The 15,317-nt window shown below is 46.5% G+C and overlaps 1 protein-coding gene across 1 annotated transcript in view; it reads left to right on the top strand.

The window, feature by feature from the left end:
- Nucleotides 1-15,317, top strand: part of LOC142304352 (complement C3-like) — a 183,472-nt gene that overhangs the window by 95,017 nt on the left and 73,138 nt on the right. Inside the window, exons 20-24 of the mRNA XM_075346657.1 lie at nucleotides 2,793-2,932; nucleotides 4,215-4,421; nucleotides 6,842-6,902; nucleotides 7,072-7,158; nucleotides 13,395-13,598. Of these exons, the coding sequence (XP_075202772.1) occupies nucleotides 2,793-2,932; nucleotides 4,215-4,421; nucleotides 6,842-6,902; nucleotides 7,072-7,158; nucleotides 13,395-13,598 (699 nt within the window). The remainder of the gene's footprint in view (nucleotides 1-2,792; nucleotides 2,933-4,214; nucleotides 4,422-6,841; nucleotides 6,903-7,071; nucleotides 7,159-13,394; nucleotides 13,599-15,317) is intronic.

A 15,317-nucleotide genomic window follows, 5' to 3' on the forward strand; every position in this document is an offset into this window, starting at 1 on the left:
TACTTTGGAGAATTGGCCATACCAGTTGTTTCAACATGGAGCTGTGTACCTGTAATGAAGGCTAGAGGGGTCTGGCTGCCCTAGATTATACCACCCCACCCCATAAAGCTTGGGGTGGAGGGGTGTATTATTCCCCTGTGGAGGACACACATGGTATTCAGACCAACCTCCGATTATCACAGAATCCAAGACAGAATCAAAACTCATTTCTGAACAAGATAGACATCTGTTCCGTCCTCCATTGTTGTTTTCCACCATGATAGCCTTTGAAAACTATACATTATACCACCCCACACCATAATCCTGGGAGAAGGACGGGTGTGATGTTCCCCGGTGAAGTCCTCACGTGGTCTGCAGACCAATCTTGGATTATCACGGCATCCAAGACGTAATTCGAACTCACCACTGAAGAGGATTTCCACCATGATAGCCTTCGAGCACTGTACATTATACCACCCCATACCATATTCCTGGGAGTAGGACGGGTGTGATGTTCACCCATGAAGTACTTACGTGGTCTTCAGATCAATCTCTGATTATCACAGCATCCAAGACGTTATTGGAACTCACCGCTGAAGAGGATACACATCTATTTCATCCTCCGTTGTTGTTTTCCATCATGATAGCCTTTCAGAACTGTACATTATGCTACCCCACACCATATTCCTGGGAGTAGGACGGGTGTTCTGGGGGTACAGACCAATCTCGGATTATCATGGCATCCAAGACGTAATCGGAACTCACCGCTGAAGAGGATTTCCACCATGATAGCCTTTGACAACTGTACATTATACCACCCCACACCATATTCCTGAGAGTAGGACGGGTGTGATGTTCCCCTGTAAAGTACTTACATGGTCTTCAGATCAATCTCTGATTATCATGGCATCCAGGACGTAATCGGAACTCACCGCTGAAGAGGATAGACATCTAATCCAGCCTCCATTGTTGCATTCCATCATGATAGCCTTTCAGAACTGTACATTATGCTACCCCACACCATAATCCTGGGAGTAGGATGGATGTGATGTTTCTCTGTGAAGTCTTCTCATAGTCTCCAGACCAATCTCTGATTTTCACGGCATCCAAGACATAATCGGAACTCTTCGCTGAAGAGGATAGACATCTATTTCATCCATCCTTCTATTCCATCCTTCAACATGATGGCCTTTTAGAGCCATACATTATGCTACTGTACCACCCCCGTGCCAGCAGCCAGTGCTGCTCGGATCCGGATCTACGGTATGACTCGAGGGGTTCTCCAGACCCGGGGGTCGCGCGGACACTCCGAATAAAGGGGGACGTATTTATACGGCGTTGTTTGCAAAATGTCTGTGACGCCACCACGGTGTGTGGTGATATCTAGCACCACCCCTGCAGTTGTGGAACTCCCGGGGTGATGGTCTGGCAGCTGAATGTTAACCCCTCCGTGGGTAGGGATGGATGCCCCGGGGCCCAGTGTCTCTATGCTGAGGAGGGTGATTGCAGGGGCCGGTGCACCTGGCCCGGCCGGCGCACCCGGCCAGGCCGGGGATGTTACTCACGGTCAAATAAAGCACACAAGTCTTGTGGTAAATAAAGGTTATGGTGGCTGGCTGCTGCAGACCTTTGGTTGGGAGCCGTGCCCATCTGACGCTGACCCTTGGGATCTACGGGCCCTGGCGGTAGCTCTATCCCTCTCGGTGGGTGGGGACTTAGGTTGGGACAGGACCTAAAATCCTGCCCTCAATTGGTTAATTAGTTAGGTCGTCGGTGCTGGTCCTGGCTTCGGGGTCCAAGTACCCCCTCTGTGCACACGGTTTCCGGGTTGGTTCTCCGGTGTCGGTACCGGTGGGCTCCAACCCTGCCCCTGTCCTCGGATCCACCTAGCCGTCCTCTCATCTCCTGCAGAATCTGGCTACTGTCTGCCACCTAGCCAAGGTGTCAGGGCTCCGACCCTGGCACCTGTCATCTTGGAACCTCCACTCCAAACTCCAATTTGAACTAGTCTCTTCTCATCTCAATCTCAATCTGACTGTTTTCCCGTCCCGGGCTCTCCAGACCCCTAGGTGGGCGTTCCCAACCACCTGGTCCCGTCCACTGGTGTGTCTGTCCTTCCCTGAGGGGCTGTTTTAACCCTTTGTGGGATTGGTGTTCTGTGGGGGCCTATATGTGTATCTACCTGGTTTTCCAGGGTGCTACACTACCCCACATCATAATACTGAGAGTTGGACTAGTGTGATGTTCACCCTTGAAGGCCTCACATGTTCTCCAGACCAATCTCTGACTATCACGGCATATAAGATATAATCGGAACGCACCCCTGAAGAGGATTGACCACTGCTATATTGAACAGTGCCAACACCTCAGTCTACTTGCGTAGCACTCTGCCAGACAGGTAAACCAATGGGTCTCTCAGTTCAAAGAGTCTGTGACTCTTAATTTGCCACAAGTGGTGAAAACTGGCAAATCAATAATCAAGAGGAATCGCACATTCATCCCTCAAGATTTCATCCAATTTCTGTGGTTTCACGTGGCTAATAATAATTTGCTTTCAATATGGTTTTTATGCCCCTCCAACATGCCACGATGTGGAATATTTGATCATTTGCAGATCTTTGCAAAACCCGCTGCTTTCTCCCTACTTCAATAACCTTACAGCTTGTCCTTCTTCATGTTGCAATTTCAATGTTGAGGGTGTATTTAACAAAACTGCATCGAATTGTGTGAAATGACCGATATGGGCTCTGCGGGCCCTGTGATCATTCATATAGGGTTTCACATTCTCGTTTTCTTCCTTTTTTTCTGTAAAGGTATCTGTGTGTCTCAACCACATAATATTCAGGTGATGATGAACTTCTTTATTGACCTAACGCTTCCATATTCCGTGGTTAGAAATGAGCAAGTGGAGATCCGGGCCATTCTCTACAATTACGGCAACAGTGAACTTACGGCAAGTAACAAAGATGGAGTAAATCTTATAGAGTAACTAAACTTTATTTTAATTTTATTATTCTTCAGGCATCGCAAAAGGTAAAGTATTTTCAGAATGTGCTTCTGTGATGCTAGTCACTACTTCCGGATAGTATAGATGGCAGGGTAGTCAGACAAGTTGGGGTCAGGAAACAGGAGGACACGAAACAACACAGGGAGTAAGCAGAAACGCAGTCAAGTCACAGGCTGAGGGTCAGAATTCCAGGAGAGTATTAGAGTCAGGGAGCAGACAGAGATGTGGTCAGGTAACGGTCCGAGGTCAGAAGCCAGGAGGTAATGACAAGAACAGGGAGCGGACATAGAGGGGTCAATGAAACAGTCCGGAGTCAAGAAACTTAGATCAGAACACAAGCACAAACAAAGTCAAGTCACAGGCTGAGGGTCAGAATTCCAGGAGATTATGTATGAGATTCAGGGGGCAGACAGAGAAGTGATCAGGTAATGGTCCGAGGTCAATAAGCCAGGAGGTAACGACAAGAACAGGGAGCAGGCAGAGAGGAGTCAATCAACCAGTCTGGGGTCAAGAAATGTAGATCAGAACACAAGTCAAGAGCACAACTGCAGAACCAGAGAGTACAACTGGCGATGTTCTAGGAGAGGATGCTCAGTAATGAAACAGAGCAATTACCAGGAACGTTGAACACCTGAGTAACGGCACCTCCCAGAACCTTCATGGAATCTTGTGCTGTCAAACAACCTGTCAGCTAGTGCTCAAAGAAACACAGCAGAGCATCTCCAAATGCAAAATGCTCTGCACAAAGGAAACATGTCACTGCTGGCTCTGTAGTTCAGGAAGGCATCACCAGTATGCCAGATACTTTGCACAGAGGAATCATGAAACTTCACTACCTTGTTTTGTATCTTTCCCTCACAATCACTATAATGCAGTGCTGTTTCCAATGACCTGTTCATGCTCCTTTAGAAGCTGCTTTTAACTGCTCCTCCCACTACATTCAAACTTGGGACTTTTCGTGTCTGAACCTTTGATCCTTACCACTGAGGTTAGATAGATTGTTTAAATATATTGTATGTACTTTGTTTAGCAGCTTATCCCGGCATCGAGGCAACATGACAGTGTAGAATTTGGGTGAGAAGTAAGCCATATAAGGTTACGATGTATTTTACAAAAAAATCATAACTTTCAATGCCCAGAGGATAATTTAACTACAAAAAGTTACTTTATTATTTCAACCATACATCGCCTAAGTCTTTAATTGGTCCTCTTGTCCTCTTTGGTTTAGGTTCGTGTAGATTGGACGTACAACGAGAATTTCTGTAGTTTTTCTACTGCCAAAAAGAAGTATCGTCAAGAATATAAGATCCAACCTACCTCATCAGTGGCTGCTACATTTATTATTGTGCCACTAACCTTGGGAGAGCATGACATCGAGGTGAAGGCCGCCGGGCAGTTTGTATCTGATGGAGTGAAGAAAAAAATTAAGGTCGTGGTAAGTAACAATTTCTGAGACTGTCTCTCAATGTTGATGTAGTCTCCAGAGCGTAAAATAGAGAAATGATTTTGACATATTAAAGCCATGATTTACCTTAATGCCCTATGCACATGGACGTATAAACTCCAAATAGTAAGGTCGTGTTACAGAGCATACAATGCTCAGTACTCGTAATGATGAGTGAACACTACCATGCTCGAGCGCTCGTTACTCGTAATGATGAGTGAACACTACCATGCTCGAGCGCTCGTTACTCGTAATGATGAGTGAACACTACCATGCTCGAGCGCTCGTTACTCGAGTCAAGCAGGTCAGATGCTCAGAAGGCCTCAACTCCAGTAAAAAGTATTATGGAAGTCAATGATTGACCAGTTTGACTCTCCGCTATTATGCTCGCGGAGTGAGCACTGTATTATTGGGTCCATTGGACCAAAGGTACTGTTCACTTGCCTGGGGGAGCGAACTTGACCGGCCGCCGACTCTTCTCTACTGCCACCGCAAATACATGCGCTAGTAAACAGCTTGCAGAGGGCAGCCTCAGAGGATCAGCAGTACTCCGTCAGTCCCTCCGCTGGTAGGGAAGGCCCTGGACTCTGGGAGGATGGGAGGCAGTGAGCAGGGTACTCACTGTAGGTAGTCATGGTGCTGGATGATGTTTTGCAAAGTAACCACACACACGCTACAAGTGAACCAAAAGTCTCTGTATACCACTTCTGTTTTGGGGAGCCCGTCCAGGTGTCCGCTCCCAGTGATGCTGCTTGGTAATCTGGAGCCTACCTCCGTGCATAATTTAGGTGTGTAGATGGTCCCTTTGCTTGAAGCTGTTGGGACCCAGCTCACTATTTGTAGTGTAGCTGTGCTCTTGATGGCTGGCACTTGGGATTTTAGTTGGGCTGCCTTTTATGGAAAGCCCTATCGCCCGCATTGTGCTGATGCCTTCAATCTTTGAGCTCTTGGGGATAAAGTCACTGTCCTCCACAGGTTAACTATCAGGATGGATAAACCTGCTCCTGACCTACGGTTCTGTACCCCGCCGTGCTCGGCACCAGTCCGGTTATTGGGCTTGCTGGTGGTCACAGTCCTCCAAGACTATGTCTGTTTACCCTTCCCTAGTCGCTGCGACTGGTCCCCGACTCATCCTCCGGTCCCAGACTACCGTCTGCGACCCAATCTAGTCCAGTTCCCCAGGAGCTACAACTCCCCAGCTCCTCACTCTTTGAAGGCTCTCACTTCTCTGACTTGTTCCCTCCCACCAGTCTGCCTGAACCCTAAGTGGGTGGCCCTATTCCAGCTTAGACCTCCAACTGGTTTGTTTGTCCAGCCCTGGTGTGGGGTGCTGATTGGGATTTGTGGTGCGGGTGGTAGCAGCATCACTGAGTGGAACCTGGAACCATGGGGGGTAGGCCCTGCATCCCTTGGAGGGGATGCAGTTCCCTGTAGCACCCTGATATATTCAGGGGCGCTACATGTCCAGGATGTATGGATGGATTGTCAAGAATGATTCAGCCACAGCAACCTGTGTGCATACATTCACAGACCGGTATCGTGTAAGCCGGCCGATGTGTATGGTAGTGACAGCAGCAGATCAGCAAACTGACACAGCACTGAAATATTAACCAATGTCAGCAGCAGCACTAAGGGACTTGACAACTAGCACTGCCCAGGCACTTTCCATAAGGGGGAAGTTTCTTAAATACCTGCAGCCTCTCAGCTGACCTGAGATGCACTTACGGATTAGGGTTTGCTGGCCCTTAAAGAAAAGAAGCATGTCATGATTCTTAAAGGGAACCTGTGACCAGATTTAGCGACTATAACTACGACCACCACCAGTGGGCTCTTATATACAGCATTCTAACATGCTATATATAAGAGCCCAGGCAGCTGTGTAGAACGTAAAAATCACTTTATAATACTCCCCTAAATGTTCGGTGGGCTGAAGTCTAGTTGGATGGTTGTCTCCTTTCTCCGGTACCCACGCCTCCTCTTTCGGCCATCTTTGTCCTCCTTCTTCTGAAGCCTCGGTGCATGACACGTCCTACGTCATCCACACAGGCTGGCATTGAGGTTCCGCGCAGGCGCACTATAATACTTTGATCTGCCCTGAGAACAAAGTGCGCCTGCGCAGGACCGCAATGCCGACGAGTATGGATGATGTAGGATGCGTCATGCACCGAGGCTTCAGAAGAAGGAGGACAAAGATGGCTGAAAGAGGAGGTGCCGGTACTGGAGAACAGAGACACCCATCCAACCAGTCTGCACCGCACCGACCATTTAGGTGAGTATTATAAAGTGATTGTTACTCTCTACACAGCGGCTGGGGCTTTTATATACAGCGGCCTGGGCTTTTATATACAGCGGCCTAGGCTCTTATACACAGTATGAATTAATTTAATTTTACTTTCTTGTCTTATCTATAGCCAGAAGGAAGACGTTTGGTACAGGCCGTAAAATCAGTTGTCTTGGAGCCACAAGGAAAAGGTTTGTACATTGTATTCGGTGACGTTGATATCCCATTCGCATAGAAGCGGGTCCTATTTTTTTCCATGAAAGTGATATTTGTGACCTCTATATAATGGCTTTTTTTAAATATTTATTGTTACATCTTAATACTGTTTTGAATCTGTTCTAATTTTTAATTCTGATAAAGGTGGAGTGCAAGAAGAACGGGTCACAACAGTAGATCCGAAAAATATCGTCCCCAACACAAATGTGGATACCATTCTTACCATCCAAGGTGCGTGCTGATCATCTTTCCTTACTATTATATAAATCTATTAGGTAGAGATGAGTGGATGATCGAGTTAGGATCCAATTTCCTGAAATTTGCGTTTTCACGTGAATTCAGACATTTTGAAATTCAATTTGTGGTTTGCAAAAAAAAAAGCTTGGCAGGCAAAACTTCCCACAATGCTGTTGCATCAGCGTCATACCCATAATGCCCTGCAGCTGTGCCATCTTATACAGTGGTGGTCAGTACCTGGGTCATCACAGATCAGTGGTTCCAATTGGTGCACAATTTAGATAGCAGAATCTTTTTCTATCTTCAGAGTCACTGGGTAAGTCTATCTCTCCTGTTCAGTATATACTCTTATGGTCAGTGGGGTCCTTTCTCTCTCTCCTGTAGAGTGTAAGCTCTTATGGTCAGTGAGGTCTTCTCTCTCTCCTGTAGAGTGTAAGCTCTTATGGTCAGTGAGGTCTTCTCTCTGTCCTGTAGAGTATAAGCTCTTATGGTCAGTGAGGTCTTCTCTCTGTCCTGTAGAGTATAAGCTCTTATGGTCAGTGGGATCCTTTCTCTCTCTCCTGTAGAGTGTAAGCTCTTATGGTCAGCGGGTCCTCTCTCTCCTGTAGAGTGTAAGCACTTATGGTCAGTGGGGTCCTCTCTCTGTCATGTAGAGTATAATAATAATAATAATAATAATCTTTAGTTCTATAGCGCCAACATATTCCGCAGCGCTTTACAATTCAGGAGGCTCATATACATATACATATCATATACATAAACATATACAAACAAGTAACAATTATAGAAGATACAATATTTAAAGGGAAAAATGGCAACCCTGCTTGTGAGAGCTTACAATCTACAATGAGGTGGGGGGAGGGGCAAGGTACAAGTGCTTATTTACAATGACAATCCAGCCATCTCGTGGGGGATAGATAATGGCTTCCTGGACCAGTTGGCCAGAGCCTTGAGATGCATTTGGGTGCCATGGAGTTTGACGTGGGGTTATGTTCTGAGAAGTTGTAGAGGGATTAGGTGAAATTAGTTTGGCTAGGGAGTGTGATAGGCCGCCCTAAAAAGATGCGTTTTTAGGGAGCGTCTGAAGCTGAGTAAGTTGTGATTTGTCCTAACTTCTTGGGGTAGAGCGTTCCAGAGGTTTGGTGCAGCTCGGAAGAAGTCTTGGATCCGGGAGTGGGAGGTTCGGATTAGTGTTGATGTTAGTCGAAAGTCATTTGCAGAGCGTAGAGAACGGGTGGGATGATAGACAGAGAGGAGGGTGGAGATGTAGGGGGTTCCGCACTGTGGAGAGCTTTGTGGTGATAGACAGAGAGGAGGGTGGAGATGTAGGAGGGTGCTGCACTGTGGAGAGCTGTGTGGGTGAGAACAAGCAGTTTGAATTGGATCCTGTGATATATGGGCAGCCAGTGCAATGACTGGCAAAGAGCAGAGGCATCCGAGTAGCGGTTAGCCAGATAGGTGACCCTGGCTGCTGCATTAAGGATGGACTGTAGAGGGGAGAGTCTAGTTAGGGGGAGACCAATTAATAGAGAGTTACAGTAGTCAAGGCGAGAGTGGATCAGGGCCACGGTGAGGGTTTTTGTCATTTCCATTGTGAGAAAGGGGCGGATTCTAGAGATGTTCTTGAGGTGCAAGCGGCAGGAGCGGGCAAGAGATTGTATGTGGGAGGTGAAGGAGAGATCAGTGTCAAGTATAACACCCAGACAGCGGGCCTGCGGCCTAGGACTTATCATTGTGCCACACACAGAGAGGGAGATGTCAGGTTTAGGAAGGTTGGAGGATGGAGGGAAAAGCAGAAGTTCAGTTTTGGAAAGGTTAAGTTTCAGATAGAGAGCAGACATGACATTGCAAACTGCAGTCAGGCAGTCACTTGTGTTCTGTAATACAGCGGGGATGAGCTCAGGCGATGAGGTGTATAGCTGTGTGTCATCAGCATAAAGATGGTACTGGAAGCCAAATCTGCTGATGGTCATTCCAATTGGGGCAATGTAGAGGGAGAAAAGAAGAGGGCCAAGGACTGAACCTTGAGGAACACCAACAGTGAGAGGAAGAGGAGAAGATGTGGAGGCAGCAAATTATACGCTGAATGAGCTGCCAGAAAGATAGGAGGAGAACCAGGAAAGAACAGTGTCCTTTAGGCCGATAGAATGGAGCATAGAGAGAACGAGATGGTGGTCAACAGTGTCGAAGGCTGCAGAGAGGTCAAGAAGAATAAGCAGAGAGTGGTCACCGTTAAGTTTTGCTGTTAATAGATCGTTGGTCACTTTGACAAGAGCAGTTTCTGTTGAGTGTAAAGGGCGGAAGCCAGACTGTAAAGGATCTAGAAGAGAGTGAGCGGAAAGGTAGTGGGTGAGACGAGAGTAGACCAGGCGCTCCAAGAGTTTAGAGATGAAGGAGAGATTGGAGACTGGTCTGTAGTTGCTTGTGCAGGACGGATCAAGGGAAGGTTTTTTTTAATAATGGAGTAATGATAGAGTGTTTGAGGGAGGAAGGGAAGATACCAGAAGAGAGAGAGAGAGATTGAAGATTTTAGTTAGGTGAGTGGTGAGAACCGGAGAGAGTGTCTGGAGAAGATGTGAGGGGAAGGGATCAGTAGGGCAAGTGGTAGGACGAGAAGAAGAGAGGAGCCTGGAGACTTCCTCCTCTGTGACTGGGTCAAATGTGGAAAGTGAGCTGGATGGGATATGGGGAGGGATGGGATTCACAAAGCTTAGTGGCTGGGAGCTGATCTCTTGGCGGATGTTTTCTATTTTCTCTGTGAAATACGAGGCTAGGTCATCAGCATGAAGATCTGTGATAGGGGTCTGTACTTTGGCACTGAAGAGGGAGTGAAAGGTGTCAAAGAGCTTTTTTGGATTGTTGGCTAGTGAGGAGATAAGGGTGGTGAAGTAGGTCTGTTTGGCGAGGTGAAGGGAAGAGTTGTAGGTCCTTAACATGAATTTGTAGTGGATGAAGTTTTCTGGTGTGCGGGATTTCCTCCAGGCGCTCGGCACTTCTAGAGCATCGCTGGAGAAATCGAGTTTGTGATGTGAGCCAAGATTGTTTTACTTGGTATTTGGAGGTTCTGAGGGTGAGGGGTGCTACTTGGTCCAGGGTGCTTCTGAGTGTGTCATTGTAGTGCTTTACAGCCAGATTAGGACAGGAAAGTGAGGCGATAGGGGACAGTGATGAGTGTAGAGAGTCTGTAAGTGTCTGAGAGTCAATGGCCTGTAGGTTTCTGAATGTGTGATAGGTGGGAGTGTGCTGGGGCGGACGAGGGTTTGTGAGCTTGAAGGAGAGGATGTTGTGGTCAGAGAGGGGAAGAGGTGAGTTGTCAAAGTGAGAGATTGAGCAGAGGCGGAAAAAGACCAGGTCAAGGGTGTTACCATCCTCATGTGTCTCAGAGGATGAGAGCTGTGAGAGGCCAAGGGAGGTGGTGAGAGATAGAAGCTGGGATGCAGATGGGGAGGAGGGGCTGTTCATGGGGATGTTGAAGTCTCCTAGGATGAGGGTTGGCAATTCAGAGGACATGAAGTGTGGCAGCCAGGCTGAAAAGTGGTCAAGGAACTGGGTGGGTGAGCCTGGTGGACGGTATATGACAGCTACTCTGAGGGGAAGGGGATGGAAGAGCCTGATGGTGTGAACCTCAAAGGATGGGAATGAGAGTTATGGAGCTGGGGGGATGACCTGGAAAGTGCATTGTGGAGACAGGAGTAAGCCGACTCCACCACCATGTCTGTTTCCAGTTCTTGGTGAATGGGTAAAGTGTAAACCACCGTGAGAGATGGCAGCAGGGGAAGCAGTGTCAGAATCCTGAATCCAGGTTTCAGTGAGGCCGAGTAAGTTAAGAGAGTTATTGAGAAAGAGGTTGTGGATGTAAGGAAGCTTGTTACATACGGACCGTGGATTCCAGAGAGTACAATTAAAAGAGGGTGGTGAGGGTGTACATGGAATGTTAATAATATTATCAGGGTTTCTATGGGAGGTGGGGGAGGGGTAAAGTTAGCATGGGGTGGACCGGGATTAGGAGAGATATCACCTGATAGAAGTAGGAGTAGAAGGAGAAAGGTCAGATGGTTTTTATACGTGTGGCATGTCTTTTTGTGTGATACCCTGGAGCATGAAGGATTGAGGTTATTCAGATAGGTGAAAAGGGCCTGGGAACTGTACATAGGAGAAGGGAGGAGAGAGGGGTTGATGTGGATGAGTGGTGATGGAGGGGGGACAGGGCGGTGAAAGTGGACAGTAAAGGCACATAGGATGATAGAGATGGAAATAATAGTCATGGTGGAAACAGAGTGTCAAAGATTAGTTTACCTGCTGCCTCCTGCCCTGACTAACTGCCATTGAAATAACTGCCAGGCACTTAGCAACGTTGGCACTTTGCAAAAGATGGCACGCATGCAGCACCCCGCACACGCGTGCACCCCTTAGAACAGCGTATAAGCTCTTATAGTCAGTGGGATCCTCTCTCTCCTGTAGAGTGTAAAATGTTATGGTCAGTAGGATCCTGTCTCTCTCTCCTGTAGAGTGTAAGCTCTAATGGTCAGCGGAGTCCTCTCTCTCTCCTGTAGAGTGTAAGCTCTTATGATCAGTGGGATACTCTCCTGTAGAGTGTAAGCTCTTATGGTTAGGGGGTCCTCTGTCTCCTGTAGAAGGTAGGCTCTTATGATCAGTGGGGTCCTTTCTCTCTCTTTTTATCTCTCCTGTAGAGTACAAGCTCTTATGATCAGTAGGGTCCTCTGTGTCTTTCTCCTGTAGAGTGTAAGCTCTTGTGGTCAGTGGGTCCTCTCTCTCTTCTGTAGAGTGTTAGCTCTTGAGGTCAGCGTGTTCTTCTCTCATTCTTCCTCTCCTGTAGCATATAAGCTCTTATGATCAGTAGGGTCCTCTCTCTCTCGCTCTCTCTTTCTCTTTTTATCTCTCCCGTAGAGTGTAAGATCTTTTGGTCAGCGAGGTCTTGTCTGTCTATTTGTACTGTAGCCCGTAAGCTCTTATGATCATTCTTTTTCTTTTTTTCTCTTCTGTAGAGTGTAAGCTCTTATGGTCAGCGGGGTCCTCTCTTTCTCCTGTAGAGTATAACCAGTTATGGTCAGAGGGGGTCCTATCTTTCTCCTTTAGAGTGTAACCAGCTATTGTCAGCAGGTTCCTCTCTTTCACCTGTAGAGTGTAAGCGGTTATGGTCAGAGGGGGTCCTATCTTTCTCCTTTAGAGTGTAACCAGTTATGGTCAGCAGGGTCCTCTCTTTCATCTGTAGAGTGTAAGCGGTAATGGTCAGCGGGGTCCTGTCTCTTTCTCACCTGTAGAGTGTAAGCGGTAATGGTCAGCGGGGTCCTGTCTCTTTCTCACCTGTAGAGTGTAAGCGGTTATGGTCAGCGGGGTCCTCTCTTTCTCATGTAGAGTATAACCAGTTATGGTCAGAGGGGGTCCTATCTTTCTCCTTTAGAGTATAACCAGATATGGTCAGCCGGGTCCTCTCTTTCATCTGTAGAGTGTAAGCTCTTATGGTCAGCGGGGTCCTATCTTTCTCCTGTAGAGTGTAAGCACTTATGGTTAGCGGGGTCTTCTCTCTCTCCCATAGAGTATAAGCTCTTATAATCAGAGAGTTCCTCTCTCTATCTTCTGTATAGTCTAAGCTCTTGTGGTCAGAGGGTTACTCTCTCTTTCTCTCTTGTTTTATCTCTCCTATAGAATTTAAGTTCTTGTGGTCAGCGAATTTCTCTCCCCTGCAGTATAGAGACTCATTTGATAATTAGGGTCATTTGCCTCTTCCTCTTTTTATCTTCTCTGTGGAGTGTAATTTCCTATAGTTAGCAGGGTCCCTTCTCTTTCTCTCTCCTGCAAAGTGTAGGATGTAATGATCAATGTGGTCATTTCTCTCTCTCTCCTGTAGGGTGAAAGCTCTTATGATCAGCAATGTCCTCTCTCTCCTGTAGAGTTTAACCTCTTTTGATCAGTAATGTCCTCTCTCTCCTGTAGAATGTAAGCTCTTATAGTTAGCCAAGTCCTCTTTCTTTTTTCTGCAGTGTATAGGCTGTAATAGTCAGTGGGATCCTGTCGCTTTCCTCTTTCCCACGTATATTTTTCTAGCAAATGCAACCTTTTTAGTATTGAGATTTGTGGGGGTTTTTTTTTCTCCAAATTAAATTCTTTGGCAAAATTTGACAAAGTTGGCAAATTTGAATTTCAAAAGATCCGCTCATCAAAAACAGTTTCTGGCTGATCACATCGCCTTATATGTTCATATCATCCAGGAGACCCAGTTGGCGAAATGGTGGAGAAATCCATTGATGGTGTCAACCTGAACCACCTGATCAGTGCCCCTGGTGGATGTGGAGAGCAAAACATGATGAGTATGACAAGTCCCCTGATAGCCACACAGTACTTGGATTACAGCAACCAATGGGAAAGAGTAGGACTACAGCGGAGGGAGCAGGCCATCCAGTTCATCAAAAATGGTAAGATGTTCTATTTATTTTCTAAGATGTTTACTAGAAAATATAGTTTACATGAGAAAAAAAACATTTGTCTAAATCAAAAATTCAGAGAACAAACCCAGAGCCCATTTATGAAGTCATTTTTAAACCGATGAGAGCAGTATAGAGACTAAGTTCTTCCATGTTGAATTGTAAGTATTACTGAGTCTATGTTAGCTGAAATTATCTCATGGTCACATTTATTTCGACTTAGCTTCCAGGACCAATTTTTTTGAAGCTTCTCATGATAAACCCTAAACCTAACAAAATGGAGCTATTGTCCTATTGAAATTTTTATTATTTTAATTTAACCTTTGATGGCACATAGCGATTTCTAAAGTCAGAGACACAAAAATGTTCTGTATATTGATTAAAACACGTCAGGTCATGAGTAGAGGTCCAAAAAGTTAGATGGCTAAATTAAACATTAAAGGGAACCCTTCACCAGATTTGACGACTTTAAGCTGCGACAACCACCAGTGGCCTCTTATATGCAACATGTTAGAATGCTGTATATAAGAGCCCAGGCCACTGTGTAGAACATAAAAATCACTTTATAAAACTCACCTAAGAGGCGGTGCAGTGCAGACCGGTCGGATGGGTGTCTCCGTTCTCCGGTCCGGAGCCTCCTCTTTTGGCCATCTTTATCCTCCTTCTTCTGAAGCCAGGGTGCATTACGCGTCCTACGTCATGCACTCTAGCTGGCATTGAGGTTCTGCGCAAGCGCACTACAATACTTTAATGTGTCTTGCTCTGGGCAGATCAAAGTGTGCCTGTGCAGGACCTCATTGCCGGCGAGTATGGATGACGTAGGACGCGTCATGCACCGAGGCTTCAGAACAAGGAGGACTAAGATGGCCGAAAGAGGAGGCGCAGGACCGGAGAACGAAGACACCCATCTGACCAGTCTGCACCGCACCGCCCCTTAGGGGAGTATTATAAAGTGATTTTTACTTTCTACACAGCGGCCTGGGCTCTTATATACAGCATGTTAAAATGCTGTATATAAGAGCCCACTGGTGGTGGACGCAGCTTATAGTCACCAAATCTGATGACAGGTTCCCTTTAATGACTTCTTCAAAAGATAAAAAGATGGGCTATCTATATCACATTCCTGGATAATTCCTATAAAGATTACTGCTTTTATAAGGGAAGCTATTATCAGAAAGTGACCAACTGTTTAAAACACCTTCATGACTGAGGACGTTCCGGTACATCCTAAATCATGAAGGGATGATCACCGCCAGCTGCTGCAGTAAGCTGTCAGTGATCCCTGCTGATTTGAACAGTAAACATGGTGTGGCTAACAGGCACAGGTGGATCCGCGATCCACCCACGCCTGTTAACCCCTTAGATTGCGCTTTCAAAATGTGACAGAGTGATTTAAATGGCTGCAGCAGGGAAATCGCCTTATCCCGCCACCATCGGAGGCCCCGTGATGCAATCACAGGTAGCCGATGGTTACCATGGTAGTGACAAGCTATATAATGACTCCAGTTACTATCATAACATATTCCTTGTTACAGCCGACAGAGCAGCGGCTGTAACAAGAACTCAGCATTTCTGCTGATCAGAGCTGTGCAGCTCTGATCAACAGAAATCAATCATCAATCAGACTGATAATCCTTTTAGTCCCCTAGGAAATAAAAAACCTAAAAGTTCAACTCACCCCCCCCATTTTTGGTATTGCCACATTCAGAA

Source organism: Anomaloglossus baeobatrachus, chromosome 4 (genome assembly GCF_048569485.1).
Source record: "Anomaloglossus baeobatrachus isolate aAnoBae1 chromosome 4, aAnoBae1.hap1, whole genome shotgun sequence".
NCBI lineage: Eukaryota > Metazoa > Chordata > Amphibia > Anura > Aromobatidae > Anomaloglossus > Anomaloglossus baeobatrachus.